Genomic DNA, 14,637 nt, shown 5'->3' on the forward strand with positions numbered 1-14,637 from the left:
TGGATTTAGCAGCGGGGTTAAGTAACGGGGCAGAAATTATGGCTGCAGTGAGGTTCTGGGTCAGGATGGGGCTAGGGAGGGGAATGCGTGGTGGTGTGTACGGGTTAGTTGTGGGCCTAGGATGAAGGTCTGGGCAGGCTCTGATGAAAGTTCTGGGCAGGTGTTAGGGAGATTCAAATGAAGGGGTTGGGATGGGGTGAGGCCAAGGGTCAGGTAGGTGCCACAAGGAAGGGATTAGAGGCAGGGTCCGGCCGAGGGACGTGTTGGCATATTGGGGTATGTGAGGGCTGGGGAAGAGTTAGGGTGATATCTGTGGTGGGTTTAGGGCAAGGGGCAAAGATCAGGTTCATTTGGGGGCTATTTTACAGGCTTGGGAGGCGGTTAAGTGTGGGGTCGAGGTGGGCATCAGGGAAGGGGTGGGTCGAAGGCCAGAATTTGGCTCGCACTGGCCTGGATCGTGGTTTCGGTTTGGGTTGGGGGGCAGGTCTGGGGTGAAGCCGGCATGGGGGGGATCCTATCGGAGGCCTGGGTTTGTTCATGAAGGAGCCTGTCCTGGGGGCGCTCAGAAGGAGGCTGGGAATGTGGGAGGCAGGTGCCCACCCCCCGTTTCTCTTCCTTCTCGGCCCGCACTGCCTGCTTACCCAGCGGATGAGGGTGGCGTAGGTGAAGGGGGGCCGCATATTGTGGGACTTGAAGTAGTCCATGTTGTGGAAGAACTCTGGGGGTGGGGGGTGGGGGAGGATCAGGTCCCGTCCTGGAGCTTCTCGCTCCCTCTCCCATCCCCCACGCTACAAGGAGAGGCGACCCAGCTGAAATCCCTCGCTGACAACGCCAGTTTTCACCCTCACAGTTACTGTGCTGAGCACTGGGTACCGATTGTACCATTTACTGTTTGCACCACTCCCACCAAAATGGGCTTTGTCGTCCCCGAAGTTTAAAAGAAGTTAAGTAACTTTCACACCAAAGGGATGTGAGTGGCCAAGTGGCAGAGAAAGGATGACACTCAAGGGCCCTGATCCCTCTTAAGCCCACAGCCCAGGCCTTGCGGGCAGTCGGGGATCCCTGAGCTTGGGAGAATAACCCCGCTTTTCCTTGAGGGGGAAGGGAGAGTCCCTGGGAGGTGCTTAGCTAGTTCCCTCCCTTCTGATGACCCACCGAGGAAATGGAGTAGCCAAGGCCCAGAACGAGTGAGCCCCAGGCCCCAGGGGAGATGGGGCTGGACAGGAAAAACCACAATGGGGGGTGCGGGGGGGGGCGCTCACAGGCCTTGGAAACGCTGGAAGGCAGCTTTTGCAAGCAGCTGTGTTTTCCCAAAGGCCGGGTGGCAGTGCTGGGGAGGGTTGGTACTGGCTGTCCCCCACCCCGTGCCAGTCGGGGGATGAGGGACTCGGGGGGGGGAGCACCACGTAGGGGCATGGAACCATCCTCACCTGGGAACGTGCTGTTTCCATGGCTGCCCCAGAGATGCCTCCTCACAGCAAACAGGCCGTCGGGGGCTTCTTGGGGGCTGGGCCAGCCTGGGCCAGTGGCGACAGGCGTGCCCGAGGCAACGATGCAGCAGGAGCCCTTGTCGGATGACGCCTGCGGGAGGAGGGAAAGCCTGGTGATTCAGAAGCTTAAACTTTCCACTTCAATTTTAAATAAGTGTTTTGTTTTTTTCTTTTAAAGCAAGGGAGCTCTCTTCTCAATTCCAGTCTGATGTGGAATCGCACAAAGCAGCATTGAACTATAATTTATTAGAGAGAGAGAGAGTGTGTGTGTGTGTGTGCGCGCGCGCGTGGAGAGGCGCGATGCTGGGCCCATGAGCTGGGGCTGAATCGGGCTCCTACCCAAATGTGACCCTAGGGGTGATAGTAATACTTATCTCACAGTGGCCTCACGAAGATTCGATTCGAGGATTCGATAAATTAACCCCAGGGAAGTGCCCAGGAACGGTCCCGCCCTTTGTTTACTGCTCTGTGGGGATCATCTTGAGATCTGAGCCTGGGTTTTTATTTTGCACTGGCCCCTGTGTGTTGTGTAGCCAGCGGTACAGGGTCTGTGTCCAGTAAATGTTTGGCCATTTGCTGTTGCTTTGAAAACCCTAGATCATGCTGTTTTGGGATCTTGGGGTCAGAGGGTTTGTAACTGGAAGGGACAGGTTTCCAGGTCTGGGCATGTTTGGAGCTGGGGACAGGGGCCCAGAGTCCCAGGGCCTGGGTGCGAGGATAAGTCCCCTCCGCCCCCTCCCGCCGCCTGTGGGCCTGGGGTGGCTTACCGTGGATGGAGCTTTGGTCAGGGCCATCTTCCCAGCCAGGTGGGCCTGCATAGCGCCCAGCTTCTCCTTCTCCAGCACTAGCTGTGAGGACGGGCACAAAGTGAGGCCTCAACTTGGCCTTTCTCTGCCACATCCTTGCTCAGGCTGTGGTCCTCCCTGGGAGGGCCCTACCCCCTCCCTTCCTTTATGCCAGCCCCCATCCTGGGTGAACTTGGCTCCTGGCACAGGGGGGACAAAAGGCTCGCCCACCATCCCCCAACCACCCCTCTCCTATGTCACCTGCTGTTCCAGAGACTGCACCACCTCCCTCTGGAGGAGACACTGTGCCCTGCCCTTCTCGTCTAGGAGATGGTCTGCCTGGCAGTGCCTGGGTAGGAGGAAGATTCCACGTGGGTGACCATGGTGGGCCTGGCCTCCTGGCTCAACACTCCTGAGTGAGGAAGGCCAGACCCTTTGGGAGGTCTCTCCCCAGAGCCTCAGCCTCCCTCCCCTCTCTCTACCTCAGTCTCCCTCTTACTGGTCCTTCACCACACGCTACTTGGCGTCTCCTGGTGCCAGACCTGAGCTTGCCACTGGAGCCTGGCCAGGGTGCTGGAGATGATGTTGGAAGGCTGGTGAGCTGAGAGGTGGGTGAGGGTAGGAGGGGACAGGTAGAGGGGACAACTTGTGCGAAGCCATGGTCATGAAGAGGACAGGGTGCAGAGTTGCCACTCATAGTTGGGTATCGTTGGAGAAGGGGCGTGTGTGTGTGTGTGAGAGAGAGAGAGAGAGAGAGAGAGAGAGAGAGACGGGGCTGAGGGGAGGCAGCAAGAGCCACTGTGAGAATCTGGGACTGTGGGGAACAATAAAATCAGGCTGGCGTGTTGGCAGGAGGGGACAGGTAGCAGGGCAAAGCCGTTAGGAGTGGGGATTCTGGAGCCTGGATGTCTGGATTCAAATCCCCGCTCTGCCACTTAGGAACTGGGGGATCTTGATCAAGACATGTAACTTTTTATGGCCTCAGTTTCTGTATCTGTAAAATGGAGGTAGGTAATACTATACACCTCTATTATGATGCCCCATTACACAGATGAGGAAACCAAGGCCCAGAGAAGCTAAGTAACTTGCCCAAGGTCGCACAGCCAGTGATAGGACCAGGATTTGGACCTACGGTTTTAGCCTTTGCATTTTGCCTCATCACTATCTATTGAGATGAGGCCTGAGCTGAGGCCTGTACCCCAGGCCTTTCCCCACACACTGGGGACCCTCCTGGACTGGAATGGGCCTGGGTCACTCACTTGAGGAAATCCTCCGGCTCCTCGAAGACCTTCTCACATCCGGGCCACTTGCAGACCCCATTTGCCAGCAGCGAGTAGGAGCCCTGGGGCACGGTCGAAAGGGTGCTGGGGGGACAGAGGGTGTAAGGGGAGGGAATGGCAGGGCGAGGGTCCTTCCCAGCCTGGTCTACTGACCTGTCTTTCCTGGGTGTGCCGGGGCTTGGGAAGGTGCAGAGCAGCGCGGGCTCCCTGGACACCCACTCCAGGCTGGCCACGTTGATCCCTGCGGGTGGGGACAGGGTACCTCTGGGGACTGTGGGATGGGCCCTCAAGCTCAGCCCACAGAGACTCTCATTTTGAGCTTCCCACCCTCCTGAGCCTCGCCTCGCAGGCCCTGACTCCCGAGGGGCTCGGTTGTCCCTAACATCCAGGGCTTCTGGGGGAGCAGCTCAGAGACTGCCGTCTGCAAGCGCTGACATTTTGACTGCAAAGACCTGCGGTTCTGTGATTTTTGCCATTCTGCATCTTTAAGGTTCTGAGCCTGACATTTTTTGGAGGCTGGAGTTTCCAAGATGATAAGACCCGATGTCTCTGACCTCCTGAGGGCCGCCATTCAGCAGCCTACGCGCTCACATTCAAGCGCTGGGGGGCTCGGGGTGCTGTAGAGCTGTGGGGCGGGGTGTTACCAGGTGGCAGTCCGGGCCGGGCCTTGAGGGAGAAGACGCTGGTGGCAGCAGTGGGTGGCGGCAGGCTGATCATAGCTGGGCTGTCCAGTGGGCGTACCTGCAGCACGGGGGTCCGAGCGTGGGTATCCACCGTGGACAGCTGGGGGCACATGGGGGCTGTGGTTCAGCCTGCTCCCCACCCAGTTCTCCCACCTCCTCCCACCGCCCTGCCCATTCCGGGTCCGTACCTGGTGCATGAAGTGCGGCCTGTCCTGGAGGAGTGCCTGCAAGTGGGGCGAGGGTCCCAGCCGTGCCCCAGAGGGTGCCACCATGACTAGGGGCACTGTGGGCAGCTGGGGGGGGGGAGAAGGCAGGCGGGTGAGATGCCATCCTGATTCTCACTGTTATACATGTCTCGTTCATATACTCCTCACCACAACCCCACGCTGTAGGTGCTCTGACCATCCCCATTTTACATATGTGGAAACCGAGGCTCAGGGAGAACGAATGACTTTTTCAAGATCAAACAGCTAGTAAGTGGCAGAGCTGGCCTCAACCCTGTCACCTCACCTCTTTGGGCACCAGCCCTCTCCTCTGTCACATGGGGATGGGGACACATGGCCACACCTGTGGGACCATGATAGGATCTCCTCTCCTGAGACCGGGATTGGGAGGTCAGAGAGAGCCTCAAATCTCTGAGACCTGCTAACCGGGGACTTTCTTGGCCCTGCGACATCTGCGTAAGTCACAGACTTGCCTGGGACCCAGAAAACCACTTCCTGTGCCCCAGCTGGGCCCCCCGCCCAGTGCCACAGTAAAGGTCGGCACCTGTAGGCCCAGGTACCCCACCCTGCCTGCCCCATCCTGGGCCCTGGGCCTCACCTGCAGCTGCGATGGTGGCATGGGGTTCAAAGAGGAGGAGGAGGAGGAGGCATGGGCTCCGCCTCGGAGGTCCCGGCTCTGGAAGTTTGCCCCCGGGCCCTTGGACCCAAGCAGGTCTGAAGCCTTGGGTGCAGCCCTCCAGCTGGGTGAGGCTCCCGGGGATGGGCCAAGTGCCAAGGAAGGGGCCGAGGGCTTGGCTGGCCTGGGATTGGGCATTGGGTCCTTGTTCAAGGGCAGGCTGTGGGGACATAGAGGGAAGGAGTTACACATGTCCCCAGCGGAGGCATGAACAGCTCAACCACCTGAACCATGTGGACACCCCCCATTCCTGGGCAGAGCAGCCATGGGTTGGGGCCTGTCCCCAAGGGCTCCACGGCTGGACCCCAGCTCTGATCATGCGTACGTGTGGCACACACCCACGCATACATCAATGTCAGGAACACAGGTGTGCGTGTGTCTCCGCACATGTCCCATGTGCAGATGTGCCCGGGCCCAGCACTCAGCCTGCCTGTGCGTGCTGGCAGAGCCCTGGTGGTGATGTGTCCTCCACACGGGAGGTGGGGGATTGGGGTAGTTTGTGAAACCTCAGCCAAGGGCAGGTCTCAGCTTCTTTTCCCCAAGCTGCTTGGGGCTTGTCTCCAAGCCTCAGCCCCCTGGTCTTCCCTGTGCTCTGCACAGGCCACACAACCTTCGCTCATCCTGCTGGGACTGGTCTCTGACTCTCCTGGGGGCATTGTTTTATACCAGAGACCTGGCATATACAAGAGCGGAGGGGGGCATGGGCTCAAGATCCCGCTGGCTGAGGTGAGAGGGACAGACTCTAGGAAGGCGAAAGCCGGGGTACTGGCAAGGAGGTTCCTGTGACAGTCCAGGCAAGTGACAATGGTGGCACAGACCAGGGTGGTGGCGGTGGAGATGGTGAGAAGTCAGTGGATTCTGAGTGTGTTTTGAAGGTGGAGTCAGGAGAATTTGCTGGCGGCTTGGATGTGGTGGGGGGTGGCGAGAGGGGGAGGGTCAAGGTGATCTCCGGCCCGGTATTTGCCTGAGCAGGCAGGAAGGACAGAGTGGACATCACCTGAGCTGGGGGGAGCAAGGTTGGGGGTGACGATCCAGGTGTGGCTGGACACGAAGAGTCTGGAGTTAGACACGTGAGTGGAAATACTGAGTGGGCAGCGGAGTATGGGAGTCTGGAGCTCGGGCAGGGGCAGGCTCTGATCATCGCTGGGTGCTTGCCCTGCATGAAGCTGATGTGGCTAGTGCCGGAGAGGAGAGATGGGCTCTCTTGAGCCAGGGCCTGTGGGGGCATCTTGACTCAGCCCCCGCTGGGGTTTACCCCAACTCTGCTTTTCGAGCCTGCGCTCATGCTCTGGGCCTTGCCTGGAATGTCTGCTCTTCCTCCGTACCCCCCATCCGAGCCCTATCCAGAAGGTCCTCCGTAATGTCTCCAGGCTCCTTTGCTGAGCCCCAGAAGCGAACACTGCGACCCGCAGGGCTTCAGTTTTTCAGAATCCCAGTCTAAGAGGAAGCCAGAGCTGGAACTGAAGGGAACACCCAGGTGCAGCGTTCCACAGTCCCATGGCAACTTGAGAGCTCCGTAACTTTCTCCAGAAAGTGTGTGTGTGTGTGTGTGTGTGTGTGTGTGTGTGTGTGTGTGAGACTCTGCACCCCACCCCACCTCACCCCACCCCACAGCACTGGGTTGGGCACACAGCTGCCGATAGCAGCCCAAGCTGGCACAGGGAGGGTTCAGGGGAGCAGTTGCACCTTCCTTTCTTTGCTGTCGGCGCACAGGGATTGTCAGAGCTCTGGTCCGGAGGGAGGTGGGGGTGAGAATCCAGGTATTAAACGCTTAGTCTCTCGGGGAACGTAGAACATTACTGTGTGAGAATCAAGAGCCTGGATCTGTGGAGGCTCAGAACTCAGTGACCATGAAGAGTGAGCAAACAAATGAAGGCCGGAGACCGGGGTGAGGCTTCTAGAAGTCAAGGCATGCCAAAGACTGCCAGCAATCCACCAGTAGCTAGGAGGGAGGCACGGGCAGATTCTCCTTTGTCGCCTCAGAAGCAACCAGCCCTGCCGACACCCTGATCTCGGACTTCTGGCCTCCAGAACCGTGAGACAATAAATTTCTGTTGTTTAAGCCACCCCCCAGCTTGTGGTAATTTGTTACAGAAGCCTGAGTAAACGAATACCGATTTTGCTCAGCGAGTGGATGGTCTCCCCCACTCTGGCCTGGCCCACATGGCTGGCCCGTGGTTACTTCTGAAGCTGCCTGGACACTTGGCTGGGGCTTATAAGAAATCCCTTCCTCAAACACATCTGAAATGTCCAGCCTCAGGGAAGCACAGGTACATTCTCAGAAAGGGGACATAGATATGGTCTGTCTGGTGGTGGGGAACCTGGAGGGCCGGGCTGGGCAGCCAGCTTCCTGCACTGTCTGTCGGGGCGTCCCTTTCTGACTGTTTCTCAGAAGCTGCATGGAGGATGTTTCTGGGACACAGAGTGTGTTTTCATATCGGGGTCTGCATCTGGGCCCTGTTGTCACATCCCCAGATTTTCCGCCATTGACGTCATGGCGGCCGGATGCGCGGGGCTTCATCGGCACCAAGGAGGAAGAGAAGGGGGCAGATACCCCACCCCACGGGTTTCGTTCCGAGAACTGGCTGGCCCATCCTGCAGCCGTCTTGGCCCAGGTGGGGGTGATATGGGTTCTTGCGGATGTGGTGAGTGACGTCCATCTGGCCACCATGACAAGTCCTAGGCCCTGTAGACTTGGGCCGTGGAGAGGCCAAAGGTTTGATTCTTGGGGAGTACCATGCGGATACTACAGCTACTGGGACCATGGGGTCCCAAATGGTACTATGTCAGAACCTCAGAATCATAGAACACCATTTCTTAGGTTCAAAGGATCCAAGAATCTCAAACCCACTCTGTGGGGTCCATGGGTCCAACTTCACAGAATGTGAAGGCTAATGTCAATGGTGTCCAAACTCACTGGAACTGCCTGAAGGACAGGCAGCTCACTACCTCATAGGGCCTCTGGCCTACCGGGCTTAGAATTGTAGCAAGCCTCCTCTTAGCTTCCCTCCTACGTTCTGTGACAGCAGGAGGGCCAGGATCATCCCCTCTACTCCCCTCAGCCTGGGCCTGGGCTCTGCCACTAACTAGCTATAACTCTCCTCGGGCTCATATGTAAAGTGGGACAGTAATAGTACCCCTCATCCAAAGTTAATGCACACGAAATGCTTAACAAAATGTCAGTGATGGTAAACGAACACCTACAGGGCCTCAGTCTCCCTGTTCATTCTGGGACAATGTTCCCATACTCACAGCCATTCCACAAGCGATGGGGAGGGAAAGAAGGGGAGGTAGAGGCCAGCATGCCTTTGGCTAGGGCCTCATGGTGGGGAACAGGAAGAGCCTTGGCCAGTAGAGAGCCCACTGCCAGGCTCTCTGGAGGGGCTCCAGGATAGGAGTTCCCAGGGACCAGTGCCAACTGTGGGGACATGGTTGAGCTCTATCCACAGCCAGACCCACAGACAGACTGACTGACTTATGTCCTTCCAGTATCACTACCCTGTGGCCACAAGGCCTTCTGACCCATGGGACCCTGGTACCCCACCCAGACCACTCTTGTGAGGTTGGGCCCCACACTGGCCTGTGTGGCCACAGAGCCTCCTGCCTGAGTAAGGGTCCAAGTTGTGAGAAGGCAGAAGGGGGGGATGGCAGCAGCCGGGGGTAAGCTCAGGTCCCCCTCCTCCCCTCATGGGTGCTAAGAAGTAAACTGAGGCCCATAGTGGGGGAGACAGACAGAACCAGGGTTCTGCCAAGAGTCTCATGGTCTGAGCTTAGGTCTCAACTTTGCCACTCCATCCCTGTGAGGCCTTGGGAGAGGCCCTCCTGCCCATTTCTAGGCCTCAGTTTGCTCCTGTGTACACTGGGCAGAGAGAGGCATGGAGGAGATGAGGGCCAGGGCCCTTCCACTTTGTGTCTGCGTGACCTGTTACGTGTCTGCAGGACGTCGAGTTGACAACTGCCCCTCCATCCGGGGGACTGGCTGAGAGACAGGGATACATAGAGACAAAGAGACAGAAACAGAGAGAGAGACAGACAGATAGACATAGGGGAACACAAAGACCCAGAGAACAAGAGATACAGAGAGATGGGACAGAGATACATAGAGAGTGAGAGATGCTGAGGGAGAGAGAGAGAGAGAGACAAAGTGACAGAGAAAGGAGGGGAGAGGAACTCAAAGGGGCAGAAAGTCCTAGAAGTATACACAAGGAGAGAGACAGAGAATGAGAGAAGCTAAAAGAATAAGAGAACAGCATAGGGGGATGGAGAGAGGGAGAGGGAGAGATGCCCCAAATAGAGACAGAGACAGAGAGAGAGAGAGAGAGATGGATGTCCCAAATAAGAACAGTTGTTGGTCTCTGGCTGGAGGAACTTAGGCTCCATCGAATAATAAGGAAAAACGAGGGGCAAGATGCTGGGGGGGGGGGGCTGTGGTCAGGGAATGTATCGTACTGCAAATCAACAGTCAGCAAAGTGGTATGGCTCAGACATGAGGAACAGAACAAAACAGAGAGCTCAATCACAGACCAACGTCTAGAGGGAAGCAAGTTCATGATGAATGTGGCATTTCAACCTGGGAGATGGTGGACGATATACTATTTGACAAATGCTTCTGGGAACATTAAGGGAAAAATAAAGTTAGTGAATGAATAATCAGTCCATTTTCCCACCAATTCCTCTCTGCCCTGTTTGAAATGTCACCAATCATCATATACCCTGAAACACATTCCAGATCTCTTAAGGAAATAAACAAGAATATCTAATAGTGCTCTTGGGTTTCTTGTACGCCAGGCCCTATGCTAAGCACTTAACATGGTTAATACATTTAATCCTCACAACAACTCTTTGAGGTAGGTGCTACTATAATCATCACAGTGCACATGAGGAAATGAAGGTACAGACAAGTTAAATGCCTGGCTAAAAAATCACACAGATGGCTTGGGGTGAGGCTGGGTTTGTCCCAGACAGTCTGGCTCCAGTACCCACACTCTTAACCTCCACAGCAAATGGAAAAAATGAAGCCATAAAAGAGACTAGAAGCCAACACAGGTGAACATTTATCTCATTTTCAAGTGGGAAAGGACTTTCTAAGCACAAAACCAGAGACAGTAACCACAGAAGAAAAGAGTAACCCATTTGACTATATAAAAACATCATAGCATCACAAAACTCCATAAACATATAGAAAAAGTGAGTGATGAATTGGGGGAAAATATCTGCTATACATGTATGGCTATTAGAAGGTTAATATCCTTTCTAAATAAAAAGCTGTGACAAATCAATAAGAAAAAAATGATGAATATCCTATTGGGACTAAATATCCTTAGTCTTGACCAGACAACCTAAGAAAAAGTACAAATGATCAATAAATAGTATAAGTAATCAAAGAATGCAAATGTCAACAATGTAATATTTTTTCTTACCCGTTATGCTGAGAAAGGATTTAAAAATGATAATAGCCACCCAGGGTTAACTTGAGTACAAGAAGGGTATAACAGGACAAACTTTCAGAAGAACGATTTGCAGAGAGGGTCCGAAACTTTAAAAATGCACACACCCCTTGTCCCAGCAACTCCATTTTCAGTTATCCAAGGAACTAATCAGGGATGATTATGGGGAGAAAAACTAGAAACAACCCGAATGTCCAGGAATCGGCACTTGGTCGAACCAACATAGTTCATACCAGTGTGAGGACAGTCTTGACAGCCATGAAAGATCATAGGTTGAAACAATTTTTAGTGATCTACAAAAACGTTCCTGTTAATTGAATAAAGCAGGAACAAAACCAATAGAGAGAGTGGTTCTAATTTGGTTAAAAAAAATAACAGCTAATAGTGAACACTTGCTAAGCCTGAAGAGATGAGTTCTCTCAGCCCTGAATAGCCTGCTCGGTTCCTGGACACGGACTTTGGACACACACATACACACACGCTCACACACACATGGTCCCGGGGTAGGACCATACAGCTAAACCCCGACTGACAGTGGCGCAAAGTGCCCCCCAGGAGGTCCTCTCGTGCTGTGCAAGCCCAAGTTCAATTAAGGGTTCAGCCTGACCCAACAGCTCACTATCGTCCTTCGATCGGGGCAAACAGAACTGATGCTCACTCTGGTAAAATGCAGATGCCCTCATCAGTGTTACTCAGTCCACTATGATTAGGCACCAAAGCTGTACAAATCTGTGTGCTGCATGCTGGGTGGGAAGGCGGGCGGGGGAAGGCTAGACAAGAGAGCAGGAGAGACAGTGGAAGAAAGACGGAGGAAAGGAGATAGATGGAACGTCGTGAAGATGGAGGAGACAGAGACAGGCAAGCTGGGCAGAGCCAGAGAAAGGGCAGTGGGGAATCTGAGTGCCCGGGAAACAGAGGGGGCAGGGGACAGAGTGACACGGGAAGAGGGAGACAGGGTAAGCAGACGGAGAGGGACAGCAGCTATCAAGAGACAAGAGACAAGGAAGGAGGGGTGTAGTTGAAATTTCCAGTTACACCTGGCCAGTTTCAAGTTGTTCAAAGCTCTGATATTCGTAAAGACTGGCAGTTGGCCTATTTAAAAAAAAAAATCCTGCCCATTTACATAGCGATCAATTCATTTATCGTTGCCTCTGCCCACGCATTGATTAAGCACTTTCCCAATCAGTCTGCCAGCATTTATTATTACTATTATTATTGTAAAAAAAAATCTTACCTGACTGGAGCCACAGGAGCTGTGTGTGTCTTGATGGTACCGGTGGGCCCCTAACCCCCACCCCAGAGCCTGCCTCACTGCCATCGCCTCCACTAGACCCACATCTGATGGGGGAGAGCAGGGACACTCACCTTGGTGAAGTGGACCGACAGAAAAGGATCAGCCTGGCTGGTGGGAAACTGTCACATATCAAAAACAACTTTGCTTTTATACCGAGAAGAAAAACCACGGTGTGGAAGCCACAGACCTCTCTCTCTCTCTTCTAATAATCCAAATTTTTTTTTCGATGAGTGTGTGTGCTGATAATCACGGGGTGGGGGGGGTTCTCATAGTTTTTTCTCTCTCTTGCGCGCTCTCTCTCTCTCTCTCTCGCTCTGTTTCTCCTCTTCTTGATTATGAGACTTAAACGGAAATTTTGAAATTTTGGGTTTTTTCTTTGCCCTTTACGAGTCATCTGAAAATATGATTTCTTCCCCTCGCCACAGAGGTGAGAGGTATCAATGAGATAACAGCGCTCATGAGAAACCACAGTTTTTTACACAAAAGTATGTAGGGTTAGAGGAAAAAAAAAAAAAAAAACAAGGGAAAAAAACTCAAATAAATCACGGAGGTGTCCCAAGCAGGCAAAGCTACCTCTCTGTGAACATGATGGGACGGAAAACATCAGGGAAAGAAACTAAATAGGGCTGGGTTTCCAGAGGCTTTGCCCAGCTCCATGCCTCAGTTTCCCCTTAGATAGAATTGATATGGACAACACTGCTCTTACTGCCCAGGGATGGGGAGCTCTGCAGCCCATCTCCCCACAGACGGGGCATGGAAGTTATTTCACAGAAGAAAATGCAGGCAGTCCCTCTCTATCTGCCACAATTCACAGAATCTAACAGTCTGAGAATCACTGGCTCCCAGAATCCACTTAGCATCACTGAGGAGAAGGAGAAAAGTCTCGTCTCATCACATCGTAGGGCCTGAGAGCTCGAACCTGGAGGGTACCCTACTGGGAAGGTCCTGATGAGGCCCCCGGTGTTAGTGCATCCGTCCTCATGAAGCCCAGAGATCCCTTGGGTCCCCAACCCTCTCCTAGTCAGGGACACCATGACCTGATGCTTCTGAGACCCTCAGCCTCTGCAATTTTCTACTTTGAAAAATCCCAGTTTCCAAGGTTTTTGGAGGCCAGATATCCGCCATCATCCCCATAGCTGACATTTATCTCCAATTTTCCACGTGCCAGACACCATGCTGGACGAGTCTCCCAAATGATCACATTCAATCCTCACCACAGCCCTTCGCGGTCCATCTTGTCATCATGGCCGTTATAAAGATGGGGAAAACAGAGGCGCGAAGTAGTCGAGCGACTTGCCCAAGACGACAGAGCTGGCAAGTGGGCACTCTGCCTTCTTTGGTGCCGGGCGGACTTAAAAACCCCTAGGTTTCCTTGGGCCCAACAGTCTTGGGTCTTAAATTCTAGGATGCAGTGACAGGGAAGTTCTGAGATTTGGAGATTCCTCTGGGGGTTTGAAGCTTGTGAGGTTTTATGGTTGTCCAAGAATTGGCGGCTGCATTTCCTTACTTGAGCAGTACCCCCCTTTAACCAGTGGTCAACAGGGGAGACCAGGCCCCAGGGGCTCTTCCTGATAGGTCACGGCTGCGGCTCCCAGCCCCCGGCTCCTCAGCACCTTGCATGGCCCAGGGTTCTGTCATGCAACGTCTACTCCAAGCCCTCTGCAAGACTGGCTTCAGGACTGGGGAAGAGAAATCGGAAACCACTTTTTATTCACATGGTACAAACCTAGTGGCCAAGACCCACCTCTTCGCCCCTTCACCCCCCTCCCCAACTTCCCAAGCCCTGAAAAAAAAGGAGAGCCTCTTTCCTTAACTCTGACTCACCTTTCTGGAAAAGCCCAGAGGGGGCCTGATGGTCTGGCTTTGTGAAGATAAGAAAAAAAAAAAAAAAGGCGAATAGAAAAAAAAAAAAAGACCTAAAAAAAATCAGCCAACAACAATTAAAAAAAAAAACAAAACCCAACCCTCCCTACCATTAGTTCAAAACAAAACTTTCACTGGTTGAGGTTTCTGAGTTGGTGGGACACGTCTGAGACCCAAAGATGGCCTGTGTACACTGGGCAGCCAGAGGAGGCACTAAAGTGGGATGAGGTCCTCAGGCTGGAGGCTTGCAGGGGCTTAACAGGTGGGACATGTGGTTGGGAGCAAGAGGGTATGAGGCGCTTGTTCGTCAGGAAGGAGTTTTGGGGAGCTGCCTTTAGGGATGTTCCCAAGGCTAATGACCCCTTGCTCTGCATGGACTTGGGTCTGAACATTCCCTATACTTCCTCTACAACTATAAACTAGGCCTCTAGAGGCTGAGGCCTCATTCTTTGCCACAGGACCTGTCCCATCTTGAGAGAGGGGGGTGGTTTTCTTTTATTGGGTTGGAGGTGTGGGCTGCACCTTCCTTATACCCTCCCGAGACCATTTCTCACTCACTGTCATTCGCTCCAGGAGAGGAGTAGCCAGAGAAGTAGGGGGATAACTGAGTGAGGATGGTGGCCCAGGGTCCCAGGAGGCCACTTGAGTGGGACTTGGGGTGAGGGAGGGGTGATATTGCTGCTGCCGGGAACCAGGACCCTTGCAGAGTGAGGGCTGGGGGGGTCAGGTGGGCAGAGAGGGGCAGAGGTCACCCTTCCTCTCTGTACTGGACTACATCCTCTTGTGTGGAAGGCTTCTGGAGGACAGTACACAGGATTACACAGACGGGTCTGTGAAAGTCCTCCGAAACGGCCGGGGGGGGGGGGGGGCTTTGACAGACTGGAAGGAAGTGAGG

At 54.0% G+C, this 14,637-nt stretch overlaps 1 protein-coding gene across 1 annotated transcript in view; it reads right to left on the reverse strand.

Moving 5' to 3' along the window:
* Nucleotides 1-14,637, reverse strand: part of FOXP3 (forkhead box P3) — a 19,358-nt gene that overhangs the window by 1,941 nt on the left and 2,780 nt on the right. Inside the window, exons 2-11 of the mRNA XM_048213688.2 lie at nt 11,951-13,558; nt 5,061-5,298; nt 4,427-4,531; nt 4,200-4,338; nt 3,709-3,796; nt 3,535-3,639; nt 2,537-2,624; nt 2,258-2,338; nt 1,431-1,581; nt 642-718 (exon numbers count right to left, since the gene is read on the reverse strand). Coding sequence (XP_048069645.1) covers nt 642-718; nt 1,431-1,581; nt 2,258-2,338; nt 2,537-2,624; nt 3,535-3,639; nt 3,709-3,796; nt 4,200-4,338; nt 4,427-4,531; nt 5,061-5,276 — 1,050 coding nt within the window. The 5' untranslated portion in view covers nt 5,277-5,298; nt 11,951-13,558. The remainder of the gene's footprint in view (nt 1-641; nt 719-1,430; nt 1,582-2,257; nt 2,339-2,536; nt 2,625-3,534; nt 3,640-3,708; nt 3,797-4,199; nt 4,339-4,426; nt 4,532-5,060; nt 5,299-11,950; nt 13,559-14,637) is intronic.

Source organism: Ursus arctos, chromosome X, assembly GCF_023065955.2.
Source record: "Ursus arctos isolate Adak ecotype North America chromosome X, UrsArc2.0, whole genome shotgun sequence".
NCBI classification, from domain to species: domain Eukaryota; kingdom Metazoa; phylum Chordata; class Mammalia; order Carnivora; family Ursidae; genus Ursus; species Ursus arctos.